The sequence below is a fragment of the Callithrix jacchus genome, chromosome 8 (assembly GCF_049354715.1).
Source record: "Callithrix jacchus isolate 240 chromosome 8, calJac240_pri, whole genome shotgun sequence".
NCBI lineage: Eukaryota > Metazoa > Chordata > Mammalia > Primates > Cebidae > Callithrix > Callithrix jacchus.
The window spans coordinates 127,932,326-127,948,364 of NC_133509.1; the positions used below are offsets into that span (position 1 = coordinate 127,932,326).

At 54.2% G+C, this 16,039-nt stretch overlaps 1 protein-coding gene across 4 annotated transcripts in view; it reads right to left on the reverse strand.

Moving 5' to 3' along the window:
- The window catches only part of ITPK1 (inositol-tetrakisphosphate 1-kinase), a 180,696-nt gene extending 168,332 nt beyond the window's left edge, over window positions 1-12,364 (reverse strand). For all 4 annotated transcript variants that reach the window (XM_078335641.1, XM_002754215.7, XM_017977309.4 and 1 more), the window contains exons 1-2: window positions 12,211-12,364; window positions 11,513-11,749 (exon numbers count right to left, since the gene is read on the reverse strand). In XM_078335641.1, coding sequence (XP_078191767.1) covers window positions 11,513-11,607 — 95 coding nt within the window. In that variant the 5' untranslated portion in view covers window positions 11,608-11,749; window positions 12,211-12,364. The remainder of the gene's footprint in view (window positions 1-11,512; window positions 11,750-12,210) is intronic.
- Window positions 12,365-16,039: the final 3,675 nt, after the last annotated feature.

A 16,039-nucleotide genomic window follows, 5' to 3' on the forward strand; every position in this document is an offset into this window, starting at 1 on the left:
AGAGGAGCACCCCAGAAAATGATGGGTGGCGGCTCCCACCAGAGATGTGTCAGAGGCCCCAGGTCCTGCCTTGGGCTGCTGGGAGGGCAGGTGAGGTGGTCTCTTGGGTGGAGGGAGAATGTTATCATTTGCTAAGCACCTTCCGAGCTCACCAGTCCTAGGGTGGGTCCACCAAACCCGCTTTCCAGTTGGGAGGGCAGAGGCTCAGGGCAAGTCTCACACTCCAACTCCACTGCCATCTCCACCATGCACTATCCCTCTGGGCCCAACTGCACACAAAGGATACTCAGAAAAGAACCCCTTGGCTGGGTGCGGTGGCTCAAACCTGTAATCCCAGCACTTTGGGAGGACAAGACGGGTGAATCACGAGGTCAAGAAATTGAGACCATCCTGGTCAACATGGTGAAATCCCATCTCTACTAAAAATACAAAAAAATGAGCTGGGCATGGTGGCACACGCCTGTAATCCCAGCTACTTAGGAGGCTGAGGCAGGAGAATTGCCTGAACCCAGGAGGAGGAGGTTGCAGTGAGCCAAGATCTCGCCATTGCACTCCAGCCTGGGTAACAAGAGCGAAACTCCATCTCAAATAAATAAATAAATAGATAAATAACCCCTTGAGGCTGGGCGTGGCAGCTCACTTCGGTAATCCCAGCACTTTGGGAGGCCAAGGTAGGCGGATCACGAAGTCAGGAGATGGAGACCATCCTGGCTAACTCAGTGAATCCCTGTCTCTACTAAAAATACAAAAATTAGCCCGGTGTGGTGGCGGGTGCCTGTAATCCCAGCTACTCAGGAGGCTGAGGCAGAGGCTGCAGTGAGCCAATATCACATTATTTCACTCCAGCCTGAGTGACAAGAGTGAAACTCCAACTCAAAAAGAAAAGAAAAGAACCCCTTGATTTTCCTGACACTGGATGCCACACCAATTGATGGCGGCTGGACGCTGTGTCGAAGACCAAGGCAACCAGGTAGGGTGGAGACAGCAAGGTTTCAGGAGTTGCCCATCCCTGAGGGTGAATCCCAGCTGTGCTGCTCACAGGTCAGTGACAAAGCAGGTCACCTCACCTCTCCCTGAGCCTCGGGGTTATCATCTAACAAATGGAGACCCCTCACCCATCCTGGAGAGTAGCTCTCCAGTCTGCATTAGTGCCTGACCCCCACGGTAGGGTCTCCTGATCCTCTGAGATCTGGCAATGAGCCACTGATGTACAAGGGGGCGGAGGGGAAGTTCGACACAGCCCTGCCAAAGCACAGCCGGCCACCCGAACAAGCCCAGAGTCCCAGTTTCCGGCTTGGGCTCCGAGAGCTCCCGGAGTGACCTCAGGCCAATGAGAATGGTTGCTGAGGGTCCGTGAGTTTGCAGCATAAACTGCCGAGGAAAACAGCACAAGTGTGTATCTAGCCAGGCTGATCCAAGGATTGTCTCTTGTGCAAAACTAGCTCCTTTCTGTACACTCTGGGCAAATCGGCAGCCAGAGGCAAGAAATCTGAAAAGGCTTCTTTTGAGAAGGAATCTCACAAAAGGTAGCAACAGCAGGCAGAACTGGGCTGGGCTGGCCATCTGGTGCCCCTGGCATGTCTCCCTCCTGCAGGAGGGGGCTCCAAGGAGGCCTCAGGAGAACAGTGCTAGACTGGAGATTCCCACGGCAAGCTCAGGGTACAGAGACCCAGGAGCCACCCTGGGAAGCTCTGGTTCCAGCACACCTCCTGGAGGGGCCTGCCCCTGAGAAGTCTGAAGACGCTGCTTCAGCCTTGGCTAACTCGGTGCTTCCGCACGCCTGACAGTTTTGGGGCGAGGTCTAGTGAGGTACTTTATGAAATGACAGTGAGTTTCACATAAGAATCATCAGGACACTTCACAACGAGCTCCCCAGCCCCTTTACCAGGGAACCTTCATCTCACAGGGAAGGCGGACTTCAGTACGTGTACTTCTCCCCAGCACCCCTGGTGCCTTTTTAAAATTTTTTTTTTATTTTTCTGAGATGGAGTCTTGCTCTGTTGCCCAGGCTGGAGTGCAGTGGCACAATCTCGGTTCACCGCAACCTCCGCCTACTGAGTTCAAGCAATTCTGCCACCTTAGCCTCCCAAGTAGTAGCTGGGATTGATTACAGGAACCCACCATCACACCCAGCTAATTTTTGTAGTTTTAGTAGAGACAGGATTTTGTCATGTTGGCCAGACTAGCCTTGAACTCCTGACCTCAGGTAATCTGTCCGCCTCAGCCTCCCACAGTGCTGAGATTACAGGCGTGAGCCACTGGTTTGGCAAACAAGTAACTTGGAGGAAGATCAATGACTGCCAAAGAGCTCACATTCCAGGCGCCGCTTCCCTCTGTTCCCTTGGGCACCTGAGGCCCAACTTGATCCTTGAGAAAGGTCAGGTGACCCATCCACCCCACCCACCCCACAGCCCAGAGCAGCTCATTTCATGAACACAAAGGCTGGACTGAGCCAGATAGAAGCCGAGCATTTTGTCTTCCTATCCCTGGCCCCCAGGCCATAACTGCAGCCTCCCTCAGATAGGAGGAAAGTCACACTGTTAGGAAACAAGGCTCATGAAGGACACTCCCATGCCTCCTTGGACCACCCTGTCTAAAGTGGAAACTGGCCTCAGTTCTGCCCTGAGATGCCCGCCCTCTAGTCCACATGGCACCCAGGACTTATGGCAAAGGCAGGCCAGGGTGTGTGGCCTCTACACAGTGGACACCATCCACCCTGTGGGTCCTTTAGCTCCTGGAGAGAGCTCTAGGTCCCTCTCACTGAACATCACCTCCTCAGGGAGGCCTTCTCTGACCACAGAGTGCTAAAGTGGCTGCCGCCACCATGCCATGGTTCTCTCCTGCTTGCAGGCTTCCTGGCTCTAGTCATGCCCTGCAGCATTTCCAGTGCATCAGAGCTGGTCTGCCTTCACCTCCCCTAGGTGTATGCCAGCAAGAACCAGCACCCAGAACAGGCCTGGCCAGGGCAGATGCCCAGGACTCGCCCACAAGCCCCTCCAGATCCTGGGACTTACCACCTAACTCCCTCCCCATCTCCCCACCCCTGGGGTTCCCTTCCTGGCCCAAAATACTCCGGAGTCACAAGTAACTGTGGCTGAGCCATAGGGACATGAAAAAGGCTTCCAAAAACCACCAGGCAGTCCACTTATCCACTAACATATTTTTTGTGTGGGGGTGGGGGGAGAAATGGAGTCTCTGTTGCCCAGGCTAGAGTGCAATGGTATGATCTTGGCTCACTGCAACCTTCAACCTCCTGAGCTCAAGCAATTCTCCTGCCTCAGCCTCCCCAGTAGCTGAGATTACAGGTACCCATCACCATACCCTGCTAATTTTTGTATTTTCAGTAGAGATGGGGTTTCACCATGTTGCCCAGGCTGGTCTTGAACTCCTGACCTCAAATGATCTGCCCACCGTGGCCTCCCAAAGAGCTAGAATTATAGGCATGAGCCACCATGCCCAGCCTCTAACAGATACTTTTTTGAGCTCCTCTGTGCACTGGTATAGGCACTGGGGTTTCAGCAGTAAATAAAGCTGCCAAAATCTCTACCTTCATGGAAATAACTATTTAAAAACAAGACAGACTTAAAATAAGCAGGACAATGAGCAAGTCAGAAAGAACAGGCCCAGCGGTGGGGGCCACTAGGTATCAGCGAAGATTCTGACGGAGTGAGAGGGGAACGAAGACACCTCCCTGAAGCTGTGTGCAAGGGCCTTTGGCCTGTGGGTCCCGATTTGCCCTCTGGGGCTGCTGAGTCTGCAGGTGACTTTTGCCACAGGTGTGCCATGGAACACCTTGAGCAATTAACAGGGTGGGGCACCCAGCACTCAAGGGCCTGGAGGGGTTGGAGGATGCAGTGTGCAGGGGGTCAGGAGTCTGGGGCTACCTTGTGGGAGTGATGGTGTTTTTTTTTTGAGACGGAGTTTCACTGTTGTTACCCAGATTGGAGTGCAATGGCACGATCTCAGCTCACCGAAACCTCCGCCTCCTGGGTTCAAGCAATTCTCCTGCCTCAGCCTCCTGAGTAGCTGGGACTACAGGCATGCACCATCATGCCCAGCTAATTTTTGTATTTTTAGTAGAGACAGGGTTTCACCTTGTTGACCAGGATGGTCTCAATCTCTTGACCTCGTGATCCACCCGCCTCGGCCTCCCAAAGTGCTGGGATTATAGGCGTGAGCCACCGCACCCAGAGGGAAGTGATTCTTGATGCTCCATGGCTCCACGGGATCTCTGACACGAATCATAGATCCACCCCACCAAACCCTAAAAGCAGTTGTGGGAGCACTCCCAAGAGCCATCCGGAGGACGGGCCTACAGAAACCAGCCCATGAGGCTCTGCTGGGGAGACGAAGGCCACAAGGATCGCTGCTTTCTGAGCAGGCTCAGAGCAGCAACACGGAGCCCCAGAAAAGATTCAAACGGCCCAACAGGTATGGCCTGACCACTCTAATACACACCATGGGCCAGGAGGAAGGGCCTGCTCATAAGGAGGCTTCAGTCAGTGGTGAGTGAGGAGCACTCAGTTTGGAGTGAGACAAGTGTCTGCCACATTCTCATTGTGTGACCGTAGGCCAGCTCTCGGGAGTCCCGCACCCTCTCCAGAGCAAGACCACACACACCCAGGCCAGCTCTCCAAGGGCCACCAGCGTCAAAGAGGCTGGGTTGGGCCCAATTCATGCAGGATGGGGAACGTGTTTAAGACAGAGACTTTTCCAGGGAAAGAAGGAGGTGCACAGCTCCTAAACGATTTGCTTTCTAAAATGGATGTTACTTTTTTTTTACTTTTTTTTTTTTGAGACAGAGTCTTGCTCTGTCACCCAGACTAGAGTGCAGTGGCGCGATCTCGGTTCAAGAAATTCTCTACCTCAGCCTCCCAAGTAGCTGGGATTACAGGTGCCCACCACCACGCCTGGCTAATGTTTTTTGTATTTTTGGTAGAAACCGCGTTTCATCATCTTGGCCAGGCTGGTCTCGAATGCCTGACCCCGTGATCCACCCTCCTCAGCCTCCCAAAATGCTGGGATTACAGGCGTGAGCCACCTCACCCAGCCTTGAATGTTACTTTTTAAAGGGGAAGTACCATAGCATTCTCTCAAAACTAGCTTTCCAGGGCTGAATTCAAAACGAGTGGGAACTGAAACCCTATTTACATCCAACTGCTCAGGAACTGTGCTCATGGGGCATGTCACTAAGTATTTACATTATTTAAGGCCACAAACCTGCTAAGCCATGTGGGAGAAATCATCAGTGGAGGCAGGATTGCCCAGTGGTTAAGAAACACTGGTGCCCAGCCAGCCATGCAGGTGCACCCAGCTCTTCCCATGCCTGCAGTCAGCCACCAACAACCTAAACTCCTCAATCTCACTACATCACTAAGCAAAATACAAATCCAGAGTACCGTCTCACCTACACATTTGTCCCGGCGCGTGTGCAGCGCAGGCACTCCCACTCACTGTCATCGGGACTGAAATAGTGAAATTTCTTGGTGAGCAGTTCCAGATGATGTATGAAAAGGCTGGGCGTAGTGGCTCACTACCCGGCACTTTGGGAGGCCGAGGCGGGCAGATCACTTGAGGCCAGGAGTTCAAGATCAGCCTGGCCAAGATGGCGAAATTCTGTCTCTATTAAAAACACAAAAATTAGCCAGGCATGGTGGCACATGCCTCTAGTTCCAGCTACTTGGGAGGCTGAGACAGGAGAACTGCTTGAACCTGGGAGCAAGTCAGAAAGAACAGGCCCAGTGGTGGGGGAGAACTGCTTGAACCTGGGAGGTAGAGGTTGCAGTGAGCTGAGATCATGCCACTGCACTCCAGCCTGGGTGATAGAGCGAGACTCCATCTCATATACACTCATACACACACACACACACACACACACACACACACACACACAAAGTATGAAAACGTAAAATGCCTGTGCCCTCTGACCCAGCACTCCTCATCTAGCAATGTGCACCCAGGCAAGGGGACAGGGTACTGTCATGCTGCCCATACCAGCAGAAACCAACACCCAGGGAAGAAACTGTTCCATCCTTTTAAGAACTGGACCACACAGCCGTTTAAAAAAAGAGGCAATGATAGAAAACTTTCTCCAAATGAAGCAGCGATGTGGAGTTTCTCCAGGACACACCACCCCATGCAATGGGCAAGGGCACAACAGTACATACATATGGAGAGACCCACACATGCCTGCACCCCGTGTCTCCATAAACACCTATAGAGACAGACTGCCCCAGGGAACTGAACTCAGGAATGAGAAGCAAACAGGGCTGATATCTCATTGTATGCTCTGAGTCCTCTGAATTTTTTTTAATATGTACATGTCTTAAATATTCAAGAAGATACAGAAAACAATAAATGTTAGCTAGTAATACTAACACGATTACTAGTGGAGACTTGGCATTTTCAGGAAACCCAGAACAAACTTTTCAATCTCCAAACTTAAAAATTTCTCGGCTTCCCCATCCATAAAATAGGTGGGGGCAGCATCACCGCCTCCTGGGGGGTTGTAAGATTCAGATGGGCCGTGTGCTGAAGGACAACAGAACCCCGCTTGTGATGCTAAAAGGTCACCAGGAAAGCCAGGATCCCCTCCTTAGCTGTGCCCACTCAACAGTTTCAAATCCGCAAACCCCACATCCCTGGAAGATGATCAGTTCCACTATCATGGACTTCAGGGTGACTTATAAACTGCCAAAACCAAGAACACTACATCTACAAAGGCCAAAGGTCCCTGAACAGAGAAGCATCCGTGGGCAGAGACCCACTCGCTCACTGCACAGGGAAGACGGCAGCAGCAGCAGCCACCACTAGCAGAGTTCCAGGCACTATCCTGGACACTTCAGCAAATCCCCTCATTTAAGGCTCACACCCCTAAGCTAAATTATTACCCTCACAGATGAGGAAAGTGAGGCACCAAGGGGTAGGGAATGTGCCCAGGGTCATGGGGAATGTGCCCAGGACACATGGGCAGTCAGCCATGGAGCCAGGCCTGAAACCGAGGCAGTCCCTTTGACAGACAACCCACGAGCACACAGAAGCTTCCTCCCACGTGCAGTTCTGTTTGCTCCCCAGGAGGCTGCTAGAAAGTGTTCATTTGCAAGGCTGGGTTATGAATACTCCCTGTGCACTGCTGCGAAGGAAACCTAAGTCAGTACCTCCTCCCACCTCTGCACCCCCGAAATGGTGGCAAATCCAGACATTGAAACAAATTTAAAAATACCCACCCACAGACCAGCATCACTTAATCCCGGAAAATCCTCCTTCCTTCCCACACAGAATCTCCCAAAAGAATTCCAGACCAGAATGCTAAGCCATCCCTGCAGAAAAGGACCTTGGAGATGGCTGTATTTTAAAGAAAGAAATGTAGGGCCCGAGGGGAAAGGACAGGCCCAGTGGCATGCTACACTCCCCCTGGCACGCCTCCCAAGCCAGTTTACTGTTGACACCAAACTCCCAGCCCTGTGAGGGCAGGGGCAGGCCTGGGCTACCTACCAAGGGTGCTCACAAACATGAGCATTAATCAACTCCTCAGTCCCTTCTAAGGTATTGGGACAAATGGGTCCCTGGTGGGATAACAAGATCTGTGATTGCTCCAGAAACACGTTTCTTGCAAGCCAAGTCAGGCCAGCTGGCCTCCAAGTCTCTAGAGGATGAGAAACTCATAGACATTCTTCTGCTTCTGGAGCCTCCTGGAAGCCTCAGCCCAACCTGGGCAAATAAACAAGGAAGCCACATTCTCAGTGCAAAGGCCTGGGACTCGACTTGAGAAAGCCCTCTAACTGGCTGTGCAAGTCCCTTATGCTCCCAGAGCCTCTGTTTCTCCATCCCTCCATCCCTGGGCTGCTGGAAGGAGTAAAGAAGATGAGGTCCCTGGAAGCACTTCATTAAAAATCAGCAATCACTACACTAAAAACAGATGAGGTTCACCCACATTTTATAAGGAAAGCTTCACCAAGTCATGTGCCTCTTCCACGCCCACCTCCTGCGACATACGTTCAGCCACAGAAAGAATGGAACAGCGAGGAGGAGCTGGAGGAGAGGAGGAGGCACAGAAAACACGAGCTGAGGGAACTGGGGCCAGCTAGCATTCCCCAATCGGGCACTGTAGAGAACTACAATATTAAAAATTAAATTAATATCACCCAGTATTTCCAACTAACAGGTTTCATTTCTTCACTCCCCCTCTGAAGCCCCTTCTGAGCATCTAGAAAGAGTCACAAAGGCTGGGCACAGTGGCTCATGCCTGTAATCCCAGCACTCTGGAAGGCTGAGGCAGGTGGATCACCTGAGGTCAGAAGACCAACCTGGCCAACATGGTGAAACTCCATCTCTACTAAAAATACAAAAATTAGCTGGGCATGGTGGCGGGCGCCTGTAATCCCAGCTACTATGGAGGCTGAGGCAGGAGAATGGTTTGAACCTGGGAGGCAGAGGTTGCAGTGAGCCGAGATCAAGCCACTGCACTCCAGCCTGGGCAACAAAGTGAGACTCCACCTTAAAAAAAAAAAGTCACAAAGAGGGGGTGGTGTGGGGGACCTACAAGGTTGCTCCTGGGCTAGGGAACGCAGGTGGGAGGGGTACGAGAGAACACAACCAGAGCGTGTCCCCATAGAGAGGGGAAGAAACAGGACAGCCACAGGAACAAACAGTACCATTGACAAACAAGCAGATTCAAAGGTCCATCTGCTGGCTAGGAGAGCCCCATCCTACCAGAGTGCGCATCTGAAAAGGATGGCCCCTGTGCCTACCTACCGCAGCTGGGACACTTCCCATGACATGGCTCTAACCACCCACTGTTGCCATCAACATGAGCTACCCCCCAAACCCCCACCCCAGGACAGGGGTTACACTTGCAGAGGGGCTCAGCCTTGCAAGGAAAGTGTAAAAAACCCCTGGGGGGTTAAAGAGCAGCCACCAGACCTCTGGAAAGATAAGGAGGGGGAATACCCAAGAAGAAAGACAAGTCTCAAGGTACCAAGTTGGACCCATTCTAGAAGTTAAGAGCAAGAGTCTGGAAGCTGCCCCGTCTCTTGATGGTTTCCCCATCTGTAAAACAAAGGAGCTGGATGAGATGAAGGCCAGTGTCTCTTCCTGCTCTGAGATCAGATTTTTACAAGGCCAGACATTCAGCTAAACAACCCATCCTGGGCCGGACCATTCCGGTCATGCTTTGCCCAAACATTCAGCGCAGGGCCATTTTCAAATACCTTTAGATTTTTTTATTAGGGAATTCATAGACATTCATCACCCAGCAATACAGAAGCCCTGCGCCCCCAGATTCTGAATACAGAAAACATGATAATGTCTTTGCGCTGTCTCTCAGCCACCAAAGTCTCATCTGCTCTCACACCAAACAAAACAACCTCACGGGGCTCTCTGGCCACTGGCTCAACAGTTGGAGCATTTTGCAGCCAGTATAGAAATGTGGCCACCAGGGGGCACTGCCCTGAAAGTAATAAGAAACAGAAAAACTCTTTTTAGTGTTTTCTTTTCCTTCTTAGGCTTAAATGATAAAATATCTAAAGCTTCCCTAGTGAAAACATAAAGTGGGCTTCCTTGGGTTCTAGAATGGCCCTAATGCCTTCTGCCTCCTTTGAAGCCAATACTTTGGCCAAGAGAAGGCAACTAGACTTTGAAGACAACAATGCTTGCAGAGAAATTAATGCCCTACTCCCCAGAACGTCGATCCATAGCTTGCCCTGAACCTCCCACCCCTGTTAAAGGCAGAGTGACTACAAGAAAATCAAGCCAATCTGCAGGTCCAGCACGAGGACCCTGTTGTGAGTCTCGGCTAGGAATATTTTGCTTGAACCTCCTAATTACCAAGTAAAACCAGCCAACCCAATGACAAGCCTCAAGCTCCAGTTACAGGCACAAGATGACACAAATACAGAGAGCAGTACAAAGGGTGTGAGGGATGAACTGCGATTTCCCAAGTCTTATATGACTGCAGGGGGAGCTCCAGTGCCTCACATCAGAACTGGACTTCCAGAACATGCCAAAGGGGCTTCTCCAAATTTCTTCAGTGTCTTAGAGCCCCCTTCACACAAGTGAGTGTATCCGAGGTACAATGTTCAAGTACCCTTTTGCAACGTTCCAAGGGTCCTAAGACTCATTTTCAAAGCTCTGGCTTCGAGCTCCTCCTGATTTCTTCATGAATTGCTGGGGCCACTCTGCATGCCCTATCGTCCACGAAGAGCCTGTCTTCTAGAAAAACCAGCCTAGGAGAAGGCAGCCAACCCCATCCCCAGACCAAGTGATAAAGAACCAGGGGCTATCCTATACAAGCTGCACCCCTCCGGCTGCAGGAAGGGCACCTGCGGAGCTTGCACAGGGCCAAGGAGCAGCAGACCCTTGGGACAGGCATCAGGCACACAGAGGTGCTGCCAGGCCCACCTGTGCAGGCCAGTTCATACCAGCCACCGGCCCCAGGAGCACCGGGAGATGCGGAAACCCATCTGTTCATTTCACCAAGACGTGTGGGGCCCCCACAGGGACAAAAACGCAAGTAGAGCCCATTTTCAAAAATCAGTCTAACTAGCTGCATCACAAAAGGTTTCCACCTGGAGTTTGCAAAAGGCTTTCAGAGCTGGATTCTCTTAGGCATGAATTGAGAAAAGGGTTAACTGCTTCTCAGAGGCAAAGCCACAGTTGTGGAGCAAGAGAAGGCCTACCTGACCCAAGACTCCGTAGTTCCGTAATTTATTAAGAACGTGACCTATTAAACACCGGACACTCCGCCAAGGAGCCCCAGCATGGTGGGAGCAGGGGCACCCAGCCCAGATGGCACCCAGCCCAGATGGCACCCAGCCCAGAAGGCCACTCCACATCATGGGCATTTACCCAGCACCTTCTATGCACCAGCCACTCCCTAGCTGCGGGACCCCAAGCGAGGTACCCCGCTCCTCTGCCGATCAGACCCCCTTCTCAGACACGTGGCCCAGAATCACCACCCTGGCCAATTTGCAGAGCTGCTACGAGGCTCTAATGAGACAGCAAATCACCACAACGTGCCAAGAATTGCTACTCCCTTCCACTGGGCTTAACCTCATGATATGCAATGACAGCCTCAAGAGCCGAGCACACACGAGGCACATAGTAGGTGGTCCACAAACGTGGGTGCCCTTTCTCCACGAAAGGGAGGGGACGAAGGAAGAAAAACACTCCAGTCCAAAAGTACCCTCAAGCCCCCAGCCCACAGCGTGGATGCCCCGATTTCCCAGGTCCCTCCGCAATCTTTAGCAGCACTCCCCTGGCGCCCTGGGTTGCTGGGGGCCTCCCCAGCTAGGTCACAGTGCACCTGAGCGTCCCGGTCCTTGCCACCCCGCCCGTACCGGCCACTGCTTCCCTGGAACGCGGCCGGTGGCCGCCACTGCCACCTGGCTGTTCGGACTCAGTCTCCCCGCGCACCGCTTCTTCCCGTTTGGCTCCGACCTCCCAAAACAACCGCTGAGGCTGCACCGGGCTGGGGCCGGGGATCCCCGGGGGCAGGCGTCGCGTCCCACCTTACCTGCACAGCTCGGCGAAGGCCTGGAAATTGAGCTTCTTGATTTTCTTTTCGCTCAGCCAGTAGCCAACTCTCTTCCCTTTCAGAAAGGTCTGCATCTTCCTCCTCGGGCGGGGAGCCTGGGTCCGGAGGAAATCGCCCACAGGCCGAGTCTGGCGGCCGGCGCGCGCCGCGAGCGAGCGGGCACCTCCTCCCGGCGGCGGGGACGCGGAACCGGGCTCGGTGCTGGGGCGCGCAGTCCTGCCGCGCGGGGCGGGGCGGGGCGCGGCGGGCGGCCGGGAGGAGGGAGCGGCGCTCAGCGCGGAAGGCCACTGGCTGGGCCGAGCCGCCGCCGCTGCCCACGCCCCCGCCGCCCGCGGGCTCGCCCGCCCACCCGTTAGCGAGCGCCGCACCTCCCGGCCAGCCGGTCGGCAAGGGCTGGGCCTGGATTGGGCCGGGGCCGGGGCCGGGGCCGGGGCGCGCGGGAGGGGAAGCGGGGCCTCCGCAGACACCGCCCTCGCCCTGCCCGCCTCCCTCCCGCCGCGCGGGCCCGAGCTACAAGCCCTCCGGCGGCAGCAGAAGCGCGGTCCCCGCGCCCTTCCTCCCTCCTCCTCCCGCCCGGGTCCTCGCCCTCGGCCGTTCGGAGCCGGGCCGTAACCCCCCGGCGCGTTCGGACCCCGGCGGGGCGCACGCGGCCACCCGGCCCGGCCCGCGGTCCTCACCCGCCGCCGCCACCGGCACTTCCTCCTCGACCTAGTCCCCGCGCGCTGCCCGCCGAGAAGGGCGGCGGCGAGCGCCCGCGCACTCCCTGCCGCTGCCCGCCGCCGCCCCGCGCTGGCCCGGCCGCCCCGCTGGAGCCCGCGGCAGCAAGGAAGCGGCGGGGTGGCCGCCAGGGGGCAGCGCCGCCCGCCGCCTCTTAAAGGCGCCGTTCCGGCCCTCGGGGCTGCGGGGAGCCTGTTTGTGTCAGCGGCTGAGGGGCGCGGGGCTGCCTGGGGGCGGCCGTGGCCCGGCAGTCTTACTTCGGGAAAGGGTGAGGGGAGGGAGGCGCGGTGTGGGCATGTTTCGTCTGGCCTTTGGGGGCGACCGAGCTGCTGAGTTTCGGAAGCGTCTCTGTACCCCCAGCAGGGTTCAGCCCCCCCAAGGCAACCCACGGCAAGTGCGCCGGGACCTTACAGGATCTCGCCCCTTCCCTGGAGGAAGCAGACCCCGGCCCAGGATGGGGCCCCCGGGGAGTGGGTGAACTCTCAGGGCCCCCCCCCCACCAGGCGTAGGACGTGACCACCAGCTCTCACTCTGGGTCCCCTTCTCGGAGGGGGGAAGGGGCAGGGACTGGATGCGGCAGCGATAACAGCGACCGTCCCTGGAGACCCCTACCTCATGGGTGCGGGTCAGCGTTGGCGCCCTGGAGTCACTAAACCCCGCCTGCCCGGCCCTGCCCTGCCCTATGGGGCAGCCAGGGAGCTTTCCTGCCTCAAAGGTCTCTCTGGGTTTGAGAAGGGGAAATGGACTTCTCTCCCCAGGCCCAGGCAGGAAAAATGAATTCCCGTGGAGGGAAGGCTCAGGAAAGTTTGAGAGGAGACGTTGAAGCTGGCCTTGGAAATCAAGGCGATTTTGACGGAGCTGGGAGAGGGGAAGAGCTTGAATTGAGGCTGGGAGACTCGATAGAGCCAAGTTGCCAGCGGGTGACAAAGACTACCCTTGACCACACTTGAGTCAGGCTCCTCTGAGACCTCTTTCTGACCCGGCCCGACCTTGGGCTGTGTCCTTGGCTTTCTTAGTCCAGTTTTAGCAAGAATGCTGCTGTCGGGAACATCCCCACGCTTGGTATGTGATCACCCTGGCTGGCCTACGTTAAGAAACTCCATCTCGGCCGGGCGCGGTGGCTCAAGCCTGTAATCCCAGCACTTTGGGAGGCCGAGGCGGGTGGATCACGAGGTCAACAGATCGAGACCATCCTGGTCAACATGGTGAAACCCCGTCTCTACTAAAAATTACAAAAAATTAGCTGGGCATGGTGGCGTGTGCCTGTAATCCCAGCTACTCAGGAGGCTGAGGCAGGAGAATTGCCTGAACCCAGGGGGCGGAAGTTGCGGTGAGCCGAGATCGCGCCATTGCACTCCAGCCTGGGTAACAAGAGCGAAACTCCGTCTCAAAAAAAAAAAAAAACTCCATCTCAAAAAAAGAGACAAGGTTCTGTGCTGCCCAGGCTGGAGTGCAGTGGTGCAGTCATAGCCCACTGCAGCCTCGAACTCCCCTGCTCAAGTGATCCTCCCACCTCAGTCTCCTGAGCAACTGGGACTACACTGTGTTGACCAGGCAGGTCTCGAACTCCTGGGCACAATCTCTCCTCCCACTTCAGCCTCCCAAAGTGCTGGGATTACAGGTGTGAGCAACCACGCCTGGCTTCCTTGTCCTCTTTAACGAGAATCTGATTCATTTTCTTTAACAAGGTAGAAAAAAAGGATGGGGTAGAGAGTGGAAAAGGCAATGGGTGGGAAACAGGACTCCTCCAGGGGCTAAAGACAGGCAGTGCATGCCTTAGGCAAGGAAAGGTACTAGAGTTTCTTAGGCCATGGGAGCCTGGAAGGGAAGTGGTCAGAAGTTCCAGGGTCAGCTCTGTGTCTTGGTATGCCTGGCTGCTGGGGGGACATGAAAAGCCGGATAAAGGGAAGATCGTGGCAAGGACCCTTAGGGCCGAGGCACAAAATGGGCAAAGGAAGGCTAACAGTGAGAACAACAGCGATGGGGGTGGCAACAATAAACTTGACACTTGAAGTCAACAGCAGGGATTATAGGCACCCACTTTCAGTGTCCTACTGTTCTTAGGAGCTGACAGAGAAGTTGAGGCTGGGTAGTTCAGGTGGCTTCCTGGAATTCCTTTACTCCTTCGGCAAACACATGGGAGTCCGGTGTGTGGCAGAGCAAAACAAGAACTTCATCCGGCTCCTGTTCAGAGATGATCACACACACACAGTTTTCCGGGTTTCTCTCAAGTTCTCCTGGTCCATTGCCCAGGCCAGGTCTTCCTGCCCAACTCCATCCTACCGTGCCCTTTTTTACGGTGTTCTGACTTTTTCACCCTCTGAACCCTCGCACCTGTTGTTCCCTTTACCTGTTGTTTACCGAACTCCTACTCATCCTTCAAGATGCAATGCCACAGTCTCTCCAGTCATGCAGCAAAATGGGACAGACTGTCATCTTCCTTCCCATTTCTCCCTCAGCTGTCACCCCGCATTTCTAATCATCCTCCTGATTAGCTGGGATTACAGGCACGTGTCACTACACCCAGCTAATTTTTGTATTTTTAGTAGAGGCAGGGTTGCACCATGTTGGCCAGGCTGGTCTCGAACTCCTGACCTCAAGTGATCTGCCTGCCTCGGCCTCCCAAATTGTTGGGATTACAGCAGTGAGCCACTGTGCCTGGCCTGGATAAAGTTCTTTTGGTATCTTCATCTGTAAGGTGGGGATAAATGCCCTGCCCAGAGCTGTTGAGAAGATTTAAAGGTCCAGGAGAGAACTTGCCTTGAGGACAAAGTCTATACAAGGGCATGGCCATCCTCAGGCTCACAGGAAGCCCCTTCTTTAAAGCCCAGCCCAGGGCCCTTCGTCCTTCCCCTGATAACAGCCTCCCCCAAACCCTTCTTCCTTCTGGCCTTCAGAGTTGGAGCTAGGTAAGGCTCGTCCCCACTGGAACTTCCAAGGTGACCGCAAATGTCCTCTGTCTCCAGCTCAGTTGGACCACTCACTTGCTAAGTGACCTTGCAGGCCACTTAGCATATTGAGGCCTCAGATGCTGTATCCTACTTCATCAGGTAAACCCTGCTCCATGAGAGAAGTTAAAAAAATACAGCCTGATAGGCTGGGCACGGTGGCTCACACCTGTAATTCCAGCACTTTGGGAGGCCAAGCAGGCAGATAACAAGGTCGAGAGATGGAGACCATCCTGGCCAACATGGTGAAACCCTGTCTCTACTAAAAATACAAAAATTAGCCAGGTGTGGTGGCATGTGCCTGTAGTCCCAGCTTCTTGAGAGGCTGAGGCAGGAGAATCACTTGAACTCAAGGAGCAGAGGCTGTAGTGAACCAGGATCATGCCACTACACTCCAGCCTGGCGACAGAGCAAGACTTCGTCTCAAAAAAAACAACAACAAAAAATACAGCCAGGTGTTGCGGTGCACACCTGTAGTACCAACTACTTGGAAGGCTGAGATGGGATGATCGCTTGAGTCCAGGAGCTCAAGGCTGTAGTGCACAACGATCACACCTGTGAATAACCTCCACACTCCAGCAAGACCTCATGTCTAACAAATAAAAATTTAAAAGGCTGGGAATGGTGGCGCACCTGTAGTCCCAGCTACTCAGGAGCCTACACAGGAGGATTGCTTGAGCCCAGGAGTTTCAGGCCATCCTGGACAATACTGTGAGATCGCATCTCAAAAACAAACAAAAACTGCAACCCTCATTTGCCTTATTTTGGGTAAAAATATATATATATATACAAAAAGAGGTAGCTATGAGGTCTGAAACGTGTGGTATTACGGGGCAGTGGC